The sequence below is a fragment of the Fukomys damarensis genome, unplaced genomic scaffold (genome assembly GCF_012274545.1).
Source record: "Fukomys damarensis isolate Sample0158 unplaced genomic scaffold, DMR_v1.0_HiC HiC_scaffold_14, whole genome shotgun sequence".
NCBI classification, from domain to species: Eukaryota; Metazoa; Chordata; class Mammalia; order Rodentia; family Bathyergidae; genus Fukomys; species Fukomys damarensis.
Window position 1 is genome coordinate 20793494 of NW_022900926.1, and position 12565 is coordinate 20806058.

Consider the following 12565-nt stretch of genomic DNA (forward strand, 5'->3'; position numbering starts at 1 on the left):
CTAGTTTGTTTTGCTGTAGTCCTCAAAGATACAACCATTATTTCTATCAGATTACACTTAAAAAGAACCACAGCCAATTTTTGCTGCCTTTGTTGTTTTCCTAAAAGTTTACAACATTGTATATCTGGCGTAAAAATGTTCATGTCAAAAAGTTAAAAGCCACTATTTTTTGATCATTGGGAATCAGCAATGGGTTGCCTAATTTTCATTTTATACTGCAAAAACAAAAGTATTTTACACTTGATCTTAGCCAAAAAGCTGAGAAGCGATGAAAGCAAAAGTCTTTTAAACTTTTTCTCTGTGTAAGTCCTGAGCCCCATCAGGAGCATGACTGAAATTCCACCTGTGTGACACCCTGGGGAGAAGGTCTAGCTTAGTGGAAGGAAGCTCTGCCTTTTATAAGGTAATAAATGACTTTTATATGGCATAAATGACTTGGCCTCTCTGAATTCTAGTTTTGATGTCTGTAAACCCAGAGCTGGAATTATATAATTTATAAGGGCTCTGTTAAAGTGGGCCTGTTTCTCCTTACCAAAATTTTGCCCTTGACTTTCCAGTGTTAAGCTGATTTCTACTCTGAGTAGATCAAATTCAGAAACAGTGGGGCCAGAGACTTAGCTCAGTGGTTTGGGCACCTGCCTCACAAGCACAAGGGCCTGAGTTCAATCCCTGGTACCAAAAAAAAAAAAAAAAAAAAAAAATTCAGAAACAAGTGTCATCACATTATGCAGTAGGGCTATATGCTAAGATAATCACAGATAATGATATAGAGTGGTATATATAAGATAATATGTTATAGCAGCCACTGTCTCTTCTGCCCCGGCATCGTCAATACTCACAATGTGCCAAGCCAAGTCCGTCTTCCACTCTAGTGTGCAAATCAGAAGACGAGCACTGACACTAACTACAAAGGTGGAAACTTTGGAGAGCTTTGTTATTTTTTGACATTTGCAATCTCTGTACCTTGTTAAGACTGAAACACATTTCATTATTTACAACATTGTTGCCCCTGCAGTGCTAGAGCTGGCATTTACTCTTTCCAGAATTCTCTATATCTTGAAGCATTCACACAGAGGTGAAGCTCTAAGGAAAACTGGTGCACCAAGGAAAAGTTCTTTTGGTGACAAAAGTGGTTACCTTTGGCGAGTCCAGAATTTTTCTTTTTTCTTGTTTTTCAGAGCTTCTTCCTATGCTCAGTAATAATTAAACCTTTTTCTTTCACTCTCACAGAACTTTATTTTTCTCTGGTGTGGTACATTTTGGGGAGGCCCAGCCATCTTGAGAACTGTGAGGGTGGGTCCCTGAGCAACCTGACGATAGGCTAACCAACCAGATGGACTAGTTAGACTAGTTAGATTAGATAGGCTAACTAAGAGGTGTGCTGATCAGCAGGGCCTTTTGGGTCCCTTCTGCCCCTTCTCAGGTTCCACATGTCCATTTTCTCCATTCTCCTGTGGGCCTGGTGAAGGCTGAGAGTTTATGTTTCATACCACGTCCCAGGTGGTGGACTTCACCCATCCAGCCAAGGGGCCCCTTGGTCACACAGAAGAAACCCCCGGGGCCTCTTCCCCAGGAGGGTTCCTGGTGGCCTCCTCATAGGAGGGTGGAGGGCACGCAGAGTGCAGGGAGCCCTCAGCCGGCAGAGGGGAGTAAGGGTAGCGCTGCTCGCTGCTGCCCCATGGGAGGCCTGGCAGGAGGTCGGTCACCTCTGTCATCATCTCGCCTGTGCCTGCGGATCGCTGCTCCGGGAGGTCGATGCTGAACACCTGGCCCTGGGGCCTCACAGCTTGGCAGCGCCGGGATAGGAAGAGCAGCAGGAAGGCCAGGAAGAGCAGCACGGTGGCAGGGAGGAGGATGCACAGGAAGGGCTCGGCGTCTTCCTGGGTGGAGCTGGCCTTCTGGGTGCCCTGGAGTTGGGGGAGGAGGGCGAGTTAGGACCCAGGGAGGGAGGCCCCTGTCTGCGGCCCTGAGGTGGCTTCCTATGATCACTGTACTCATCCCTTCTGCCCGGGAGCGTGAGCCTGCGTGCACTGAAGCGAATTTACAGGGAGCTCGAGAGCAGAACGTCACAAAGCACACATTGATGATGCCCTCCAGAGTTTCCGCTCAAGTACAGACGTTAGAATAAATTCGAGTTGGGAAGTCTACCACTTGTTCTGTGCGTGGGAGCTCTTGCCACTCAGGTACTTATTCTGTTTAGGATTAATGTTTTCTTTTCTTTTCTTTTATTGAGTTTATTGGTACCTTTTAGGTATACAGTACAGTTACTAGGATTAATGTTTTATTTCCACAAAAGGATCGTTGTGGGACTTGACATACTTTTGTTGTTGCTGGGACGCAATACCCGGCGCTCACATTTTAAAGGAGGAGAGGTTTACTTTGCCTCACAGCTCCAGAAGTCTCAGGCTTTGCATGGTCCTTGGCATGGTGGAAGGGTCTGGGCAGAGGAAAACTGCTCAGGTCATGGCAGATCGGAAGGGGAGAGAAACCCTTCCAGGTTGCGCCCCCAGTGACAGCCTCTTTCCGCCAGACCCTGCCTAACTCCGAGTCATTTCGGCCCCCCGGAACCCAGTCACCTTCCTGAAGCCCACCCGTGAGTGTGTGAGGCTCTTGGGGGATCTCTTACCGAGACTCGAGTTCTTTTAATTCCAGAACAAAATCTCATGCGGCTGTTTGTATTGCATATAAATAAGTGAATTCTGACTGGACAGCTGGCATTTATGATGAATCAAATTTGTGTAGTCTTTTTGTTTTTGTAATTTTGGTAGGATAAATGTGGATTTTTTTTTAAGACAAAGAATCATGTATATTTTTGGTAACCTGAAAGGTATTGATTTTGTAGTATTAACCAAAATAATGCTTTTTAATGGAGCAAAAAATAGCCATGAAATGATGCTTCAACATGAGAGCTTGAAAACACCTTGAAAAAAAAATGCTATTGTGATTTTATGGACATTGCTTTTAATACAACCATGAAGAAATAATGGAACTACTAAAGAGTTTAATTATAAAGTATATTGGGGCAAATGTAAATCTTAATATCTACCACTTAGGTAAAAATATTTAAAAGCCTAATTGTGTTTAAAATAAACAAAATGATAAGCTTTTTATCTGTGTAATTAGAAATAAAACATAACTGGGAGAGCTGGAATTCTCTGATTTTAGTGGCAAGGACAAAAGTTCTGCTGGGTTTATCCAGCTTAAGCTGATGGCTTCTCTCACGTTGGATAATCATTTTGACATAAAATTAGATGGTTTATTTAATATTTATGCTGCCAGATAGTTTGCTCTTGGTAACAGATGAATTAGGATATTTTAGCTTAAGCAGAATAAAAATGAAAGGTTTTCCTGAGAATTGGAGCATCAGTCATTTTGGGGGATTGACAGCCTGGGTTTTAAATTCCAGTGTGACCTTCTGTCCCCTCTCTGACTGTGGAGAACGCTTGGTCTCTCTGGGCCTAGGTTTTCTGTTCTATGAAATAAAGAATAGTAACCTCTGTTTGTGAGGGTTAGCATGAAAATATCATGAAATAATGTGTGTAAAGTGCTGGAGGAAGAGTGGGTATTTATATGTTCCTATATCTCACAGAATCGAATGATGGAATTTACCAAAAATGAAATACTAAGATAATTAGAGGAAAGCTATAAATCTATATTAGGTTGGAAAATACAATGAAGATAAATTCTGGCATTACCAAATTTTAGTAAATGTATCTTTAGGAAAAATAATATATTTTTGAGTGTGAGCAAGTTATATTTCTAAGCTAGAGAATACTTTTCTCATATATAATCTAGTTTAATATCAAGATAATTTAAAATCTCTTGTGACATAAGATGCTTTGATTATAAAAGTATAAAAGTATAAGAACCCATAAATTTATTATAATTATTAAGAAGTCAAGTTGGAGTCAAAAAGAAATTTATAATGTTTTCTTCCGCATTGTGAATTATTAAATGTGTTAAAATTATCCTTTAGTACATAATGCAGTAATTCTCCCACCCCAGTAAGCACAGATCATTTTTCATATTTTATTTTTTGTCCTTTATTCTACATCAGTAATATGGATAATGGTTTCTGATCAGTTGTAGCCATCAAATTTTAAATACTCTATTTCCCATAAGGAGTTCAATATGCACAGAATATGATGATACTTAATGTTCTATTTAAAAGCTTTTAGGTAATAGATTATTATTTTAAATTATGCCACTTGTGGTATGCTTGATACCACAAAATTTCGAGAAAGAAAAAATAGCCCAGTCCTTGCCACAATCAGTGTTTCCCCTCATTGAGTTAAATTTGTTCAAATACTAAGAAAACCATTAGGAGACTTATCAATATAGCAGACTAAAGCAATTTCTTGAAATGAACTCTTTTCCAGTTAAGAGAAGCACAGAACTGTAGGACAAGCTTATTGTGGTGTCCTTAATTTGTTTATTTAATTATTCATAGCATTTCAGTTAATTTGTTAGTTTTATTTAATGCAGAAAGAATATCTTTTCTAGTCAACATTGTAATTTATTTACTATCCTCAAAGATTTTTCTTTTAATATTTCTCTTACATGTATATTTATTCAAAGGCTTTATTGTTCAGGAAATATTTTAGAGAAATATCCAAGGTGTAACTGCTATAGAAGATAGCTATATATATTTTTTCTATAAAGGGTGGTTTTAGGGGATACTTAACTTACAGTTAAATTTCTAGAGAATAATTTTACTTTGCTTTTTCTTGTGTGCTCAGCAATGTCACTCATTTCTCCTCTAGTCATATATTTCTTTGCCTTAGGTTTCTACAAATGTTTTCCTTTAATGCTGTCTTAGAGCGAGACCACTTTGTGGTTTGCCAGACCAGGCAAAGCAGCAGCTGCTGTCTTAGTGAGAGACAGAGCCTCCTTAACCCCTTGATCTCCTTCTAAGTAAGGTGCTTGGTTTCTGCTCTTAGAAACAATGCTCATTACACAGCCGAGAATGAGAGGGAGGCTCTTATTTCTGTACAGGTAGATGCTGCTCCTGAGCAAAGAGCAGTGCAACACGGAGGCACAGAAACTTGTTGCCTCCCAGCCTCAGGTGTTCTTGGACATAGTTGATGTGGCAAATATTCTCAGGATATGTGTATGCTGCATCTCCCTTGAATGCTTCATGATCAAAGAAACTTAGAACTTTCAAGCTATTTCCTTTAGATGCTGCCAATCAGTGAGCTCATCTTTTTGTCATATCCATAATACAAAATGTTGCCACTAAATTTTAAGATCTTCAAAATACAGACAACCAAGGTACTTTAGGGAAGAAAAGGCTGAGAGTGTAGGTACAGACCTGCAGCTGGGTCTCCAGGAGAGGCACGCTCGGCTCGCTGGTTAACCACTCGTATGTCCCCCTGCCAGCATGTCCAAACTTCCTCCAGCTGCTGCCCAGGAGTCCCCGCATGTTGTCATCCAGCTGGTGCCCCGGTCACTCTCCACCCTGCTGCCGGACTTCCACAGCACTGCTTGCTATTGGCTTAGATCCAGTGTGGATGTATTTGGTTGATGACTGTTGGTAAACTCATCTTCTGATGAGTGGTACAGGGAAAAGAAATTAACCAGAGAACCTCTCAGGACTGGCTGTATTTAAATACAGTGCCTCTGGATTTGTTTCTGTGGCCTTTATCACTGTAAGTGTTGGCATCAAATATCAGTTATAGAGTAGATTTCAGACAGAGGAGTTTTGCATTCTGTAGCGTTATTACAATGCAAAGAATGGCATCAGTGAGTAAACAGCAATTTCTATGTAGATATAGCTAAGACCCTCTTCCTTCCCTTACTGTACCCTCCCCAGAGATGCATCTGATTAGGAAAAACTCCCCTGCTTGAATTCTTTTATGATTTCTAGATTCTAAGGTATAGAGCAAAGGGATACTTGGTGGAAAAATAAAGACTCATTAGTACTATATTACTGAATTATTTAGATGAATGATGCCTAATGATAAAGTTGTACAGAAGCCAGACAGACAATAGCTTAGATTGTTTGGTTGGAGTGTTTGCTGATTTTAATTTTTAAAAAAATCAAATTACTTGTACATAAATAGTCTTCCTTCTGATTGTCTTGTGAACTTTATAAAATATCACTATCAAATGTAAAACGAGCAGCTTTCACTGTGAATGTTCCTTGTTTTGACTTTGAGCTATTTAATTCTACATGGGTGTTATTTACCTTACGACATTGTCTTAATCTGTTTTGTCACGCTTAGTCTGTTTTGTTAAATGATGGAATATTTGAGGCGGAGTCATTTTAAAAGGTAGGAATTTATTTCTCACAGTTCAGTGGCTGACTGGGAAGGCCAAGGTCAAAGTGCTAGAATTTGGTATCTTACGAGAGCCTTCTCCTTCCTCACATGGAGGAAGTCAGAGGGCAAGCTAGTTGAAAGCTGTGTGAAGCATTTTTCATGAGAGCCAAAATCCTGTTTCTGAAGGAGAAATATTCATGGTCTAGGGCTCCATCTCTTCAAACCATGATAGTAGCCACCATCTATATTTCGGAGATCAAATGTTCAAACTATAGCAGATCTGGTGGCTGCATTCTCTTTTAGTAAACTTCAGCTTCAGATACTTATTCCAATGGTACAACTCAGTGTTGCCACTACCCATCTTCTCATCTAAGCATCATTTTCATCCAAGTGACTGTCATAATGTGAAGGCCATGGGCCCCTCCTCCTCCTCTCTCCTTTATCCTCCTTTCTTCTCTACCTCTGGTTCTCTTATCGATGGTTCTCATCTACTACCCATGGTGGTCTCTGGGTAGGTTTCAGGGGATGGTAGACTTTCCAAAGTTTATATATAAATGCAATTTTTGGCGAGGATTCATAGTTTTCATCATATTTGCAAAGACAGTTGCCCCTTCCTGATGGAACTTAGTTCTTTGCTACGCTTATCGTGATCTGTTTTTACTACGTTTCCAAGTGCCTCAATCAATATCGTAGTGTGGGACTTTTTCATCTCATCCTTTGGTGGACTGAGATGATTTTTGAGATTTTCATTAAAATGTTGCCTCGTTCATTGATGTGCTCCTACATTAAGTAATTCTTGCATTTCCACCCCTGATATATATCACCTAGCAACCAGCAGATTACATTTGCTTGGCTTCATGTCAGCAGCTCTTGCCAATACTACAGCCTCAACATGGGCCATTCCTGTTCCACCTTATCAACTTATTTAAATACCTTCATTTCTTAAGAAGCAAACTGGCAGTCTGGATTAAAAGCAGTAAATACTCCTCTTCTGTAGAGTATAAACCAGACAAAATTTCCCGCTTTTATGGATACATTTTTTGGAGACCAATAGAAACAAATTACACAAATAAAGTATTTATCAAGAAGGCGATAGATGCAATGTAGGAAAAGAGAAGGGACAGAGCAAATGCTGAAAGAGGGGTAAGTTGTAAAGTGGAAAGTCATTAAGGTCTCATAGTATTTGAGCAATGACTGAAGAGGCAAGGGACCCAGACAGGCAGATGTTGTGTGGAAAAACATGGCCTACCAAGTGAACAGCTGGTGCAAAGGCCCAAGGCAGTCACATTAGGAGTCTTTTTAATATTCAGGAGAGAAATAATGGACCAGAGGAGTAGCAGTGGAGATGGTGAGATTCTAGGTGAATTTTAGGGGCCAGAAAATAAGATTTTTTGAAGGATGAAGGTGGTGTAGGAAAGTTCCAGAAGGATTCTAATGTTTAAGGCTTGGGCAAATAGGATGACTGTTGTTACATACAGAGTAAAGGTCATGGTTGGGTTAGAGCTCGGCTTTGTTTTTAACACAGAAGGATCATGAGTTAAGTTCTGGATGAGGCAGGTTTCCAGTGTATTGGAGTTTAAGGGAAAGCACTGGTCTAGGGACTCTGGTTGGAACTCACTGGCAAGAGGATGGTGCTTAAATGTAGGAGACTTAATGAGCCCTTCAAAGGTCAATCAGGAGACAGAGTGGCCAGTGACCCAGAACAGATACCAAGAGTGTGTGGTTTACTAGAGTCTGAGTGAAGGAAATTCTTCTAGGAGGAGTGATTGCTCATCTCTCTCAAAAGCTACCGTATGATCAATCATATAAGCTGCTTGATGAAATTTAACTTTGTTATGGTTAGATCTAAAATGACCCCTGAAGCCCAGCATATTCTGAGGTGAGGCTTTTGGAAGGTAACTGGAGTAGGGTGGTTTATAGCCGACTTGCTGTTGGGAGGTGGGGTCATTGGGAGGTGGGGTCATTGAGCGTGAGATCTGGAGGAATTTCCCTCCTCCTCCTGCTCCTCCCCAATGCACTTTCTGCTTCCTGCCTACCATGCTGTGAGCTTTTCCCTGCCATGCTTCTGTGTCAGCCCACCCTGCCTTGGAGCCAACCAACTATGGACTGAAACCTCTACAGACTGTGAGCCCAAACAAGCCTCTTTCTTTACTTCTCAGGTGTCAGCTATTGTGTCTCAGCAACGGGAAAAATCACTAAAACAGTGTTAGACTCAACAGCAAGTGTGTAGGGAAGTCATTAGTTATTTGGGGAAGAGCAGTTTGGATGGAGAGGTTGGAAGAAAGCCTGATTTGGAACGGGTTTAAGGGAGAAAGGAGAAAAACCAGAGACACTGACTATAAGCAGCTCTGAAGTTGCTCTATTTGAAAGTGGAGAAGGGAAATGTGGTGCAGTCGCTGGACAGAGAAACGGAGTCTACAGCAGTGACGGCCACCCTTCTAGAGCTTTGAGGGATAGAAATGGCCTGCCATGGCTCATGTGTTATAGTTTCGCCACCACATGTCTAGAGGGTCATACACAAGATACTAGATTACAGGGAAATCCCTCAGCAATTGTACTTTGAGGAATTCCTCCTAAAGAAATAACCTGGTGAAGAGTCAAAGATGTGTTAAAACATCTTTATATCTATATATCTCAAATGTCAATGGTAACAAACTGAAAAATCTAGAGATATTCATAAAATGATAATTGGTTAATAAGTTATAAAGTCAGAATTGGCTGGAAGTGCATCACAGTGGAAAAGCATGTGCTTAGCATGCCGAAGGCCCTCGTTTCAACACCCAGCCCTAAAATAAATAAATGATAGAATATTTTAAAAATCATGTTAATAATGGCATTTTTTTCTAAGTGGTAGGGTTATAGGTAGTTTTAATAGAATTGTTCTTTTTACTGATGTATATTTTATGTTTTCTATCAATATGCATAATATAAATATGATATAATAATTTCAAGATTTTCCTATCCTCAAAGGCCTACATAAAAGCCACCCTGTGGTAATATTCTATAATTTCCTGCCTTCCTCCAAATTGGAATGAGTCACTATTTCCTCTGAATTCCCATAGCATATCGGATAATCTAATATTACAGTATTTACTTGAGGCAGCTTTATATTATTTCAGAAATAAATTGTAGAACTGTTGACTTACAAAAGGACTTGCTGAGGAACTGCATAAAACAGTATTCTCTGCTGTGATGCGATTAGCCCACAGAGCTGAAAGCATGGATTTGTTGTGACCGCTGGCAGTGAAGTTAAACGTTTTAGAGCTTTCAGTGATGCCAACAGCCCACTGCTGCACTCATGCTGTGGGTTTGCCACCGCTGGCTTAGGGAAACGCTGCTGCATTTCTAAGATGCATGGATTTTCATGACTGAAGTCTTTTTTTTTTTCACAGCATATGCTTATTTTTCTCACTAAAAGGTGGAATAATTTCCTTTGTTTCCATCACCTTTTCAGCCATCCCCCTGTTCAGAACTTTTATAGTTTGATAATAATTACAAACAATGATTAATCAAAAACATATTTGCTAACTCTAAAACTTCTCTAAGTATTTCAGGACTGAGAATAGAAAATTATTTACATTTTCTATTATTTTACTTGTCTCTTTTGAAGGTGGTTGAAGTCTTCATCCATTTGACTATTGCTTTTCTTCTCTACTTTCTGGTTGATTTGCTATTTAAGTTTCAAGAACTATAGAGATTTCCAGATTTTCTGGTTTTATTGACCATGGGTCAGGTAGACATAGGATATATGAAGCACTGAGCTCCGTCCCTAATCCCCACCCCTGTTTTGGAACAGGGTCTTGCTAAATTGCTCAGCCTGTCCTCAATTTTGCAATCCTCATGCCTGAGTAGCTGGGATTACAGATGAGTGACTGTGTGCCCGGCTAAGGGTGGTTTTCTTTTGTTTTGTTATACATTTTATTTTCTGAGCCAATAATGGAGAGAAAAATCCTAGGAAACTAATGGTCAGAGAAGAGTCGCACAAACCAAAGATGACTGCAAAATGGTAGTCTTTTATTTTTCCACATTTGATTTATAAACTAGTAAATACATTTGAATTTTAGTAAACTTGTCAGTCCACTGTCTCCAGATGCTATTATAAGAATTAAATAAGCTTCTATTTGATTAGGATGACAGAAAAACTAATCAGTAGACTGCAGGCAGCACTGTGATCAATTGCCCTGCCTCAACCTGACTTCCTGTAGACCCAGGAGTTCAGCAAAGGGTCAGATCTCTGGTCTTTGCTTTTGTTGAATGTTGTCTCTGATAACCTGGAAGGATAGAGACTGACTAAACCTACAGGAAATAAATAGGAAGATAGGCCAGAGTGGTTTTTTAAGACCAAGAAAGATCATAAAAAAAACTACAGGGATGAAGTTTACTTTGGAAAAATATAAACACTGGAGGTTTAAACACAAAATTTAAATTATATGAAGGAATAATTAATATAAAATAGAAGGTGATCCCACCACTGGGCATGTAGCCAAAGAAAATAAAGTCAGTGTGCTGAAGAGAAATCTATGTTCCTGTGTTAACTGCAGCACCGTTCATGTGGTGAAGATGTGAAATTAATCCACGTGCATTCTCAGTGAATGAGGGGATAGAGAAAATGTGGTACACATTCAGTGGAAAACTATTTGGCCTTGAAAAAGAATGATGTCTTGTCTTTTGCAACAACATGTATGAATACAGAGTAATGTGTTAAGTGAAGTAAACCAGGCACAGAAATATCATGTGTTCTCTGTTACACGTGGTGCCTGCAGATGTCGAACCCGTAGAAGCAGAGATGTGTGGTGGTTACTAGGGCCTGGGAGGTGAGGCAGGTTGAAGAGGGGCTGGTGACCCGATAGGAAATGTCAACTAGGAGAAGACAGTTCAAGAGATCTTTGAAGTACTGCATGGCAACCGTAGTTAATAGCAGTGTATTGCATACTTGAAAATTTCTAGGGGTGGGTAGACTGCTAAGGGAGAAGATTTTATTTCATTCGCTTTTAGAATCGCTACCTCCACAACCTGTAAGACTTTTTCCATTGCCCTGGAAATTTCCCTTCTGTCTTTTTCTAGTCTTTCACCTTCTCTTTTACAACTGTTTTCTGATTTCTATCTAAAATGCGGGAATATTTGTTAAGATCTCAATTCTTTGGGAAAGTCAAGAAATAGAATATGAAATTTATATGTTTGTGGTGTTCTTTGCTTATGAATGCAGGTTTTCCCAAATTTGACCTTTAGATTTTAAATGCCTGAAATCAAGGAAAATATAGGAATATAGTTAGAACAGAATAATGATCACAAAGTAAATATTCTTGAATTTAAGGCAAACTAGTTGTCAGATATGTTTAAATTTAACATCTTTATGTAATTTGCCTGTGTATATTCTTTTTAAACACTTGTTGGTACATGTTTATGAGGTACATTATGATGTTTTGATTCATATATACATTGGGTAGTGATCAGTCTGGCATAATGAGCACATCCATCACCTTAAATTTTAATCATTTCTTTATGGTGAGCACATATATTCCTCTCTTCTCTTCTAAGATATACAATGTATTATTAAACATATGCGTATTCACCCAGCTATGCCACAGGAGGCTGGCACTTATTCCTCCAATATGATAACATTGTGCCCATCGATCGATTGATCTCTCTTTTCCCTCCTCTCATGTTTTTTTTATTTGCAAATATAACAGGGAGCAGGTTAGGTGGGATACAGGAAAACCATCCTTACTTAATCGCTAAATTGTCACATATTATGACCTCATCCAGGATAAAAGGATAATTCCTATTTTGCTGGTTTTGGAAGGTAAGGCTTGCATTAAACAAGCGTGGAGAATTTCCAAGCTTTTCCAAGATTATGCAATTCCGGGAGCTTGGTCAGGGCATAACTACTTCACCATCTGTGAAGGAACACCAGTTAGAATATGAAGGGACCTTTTCCTCCTCTAATTGGTGCAGCAGTCCTATTCTTGGCACAAGAATCTAGATATGGTAAATGTCACTTGGCTATGAATATGAAAATTCAGAGGAAAAATTAATGATCTCCAAACTCCTTTCTGTAAAATCTAGTTTAGCACCATTTATTTTAGAACACCTTCCTGATTTGTGTGTCACCACCGGCTCCAGATGCAGCCAACTCCTGCCTTCTCTGGGCTGCTTCTGTAACACATGCATACTTTCATGACTTCACGTGCTATGTTCCATGTTGGGATTGTCTGAAAGCTGATCTTTGCTAACAAGGCAAAGAATTGTCCTGTGAATTATGTTGTTCGGAAGTGTGGTTGGGCCATACATATAATAGGCACTTA

At 39.6% G+C, this 12565-nt stretch overlaps 1 protein-coding gene across 1 annotated transcript; it reads right to left on the bottom strand.

Annotated features, from left to right (window-relative positions):
- Window positions 1–683: 683 nt before the first annotated feature.
- On the bottom strand, window positions 684–5858 carry Smim28 (small integral membrane protein 28). The gene is made up of 2 exons (XM_033763267.1): window positions 5312–5858; window positions 684–1907 (listed from the first exon to the last, which is right to left on the bottom strand). Exons 1-2 carry the CDS (start codon window positions 5420–5422, stop codon window positions 1539–1541), a joined length of 480 nt encoding a protein of 159 aa, XP_033619158.1. The 5' UTR covers window positions 5423–5858; the 3' UTR covers window positions 684–1538.
- Between the last annotated feature and the right edge of the window lie 6707 nt (window positions 5859–12565).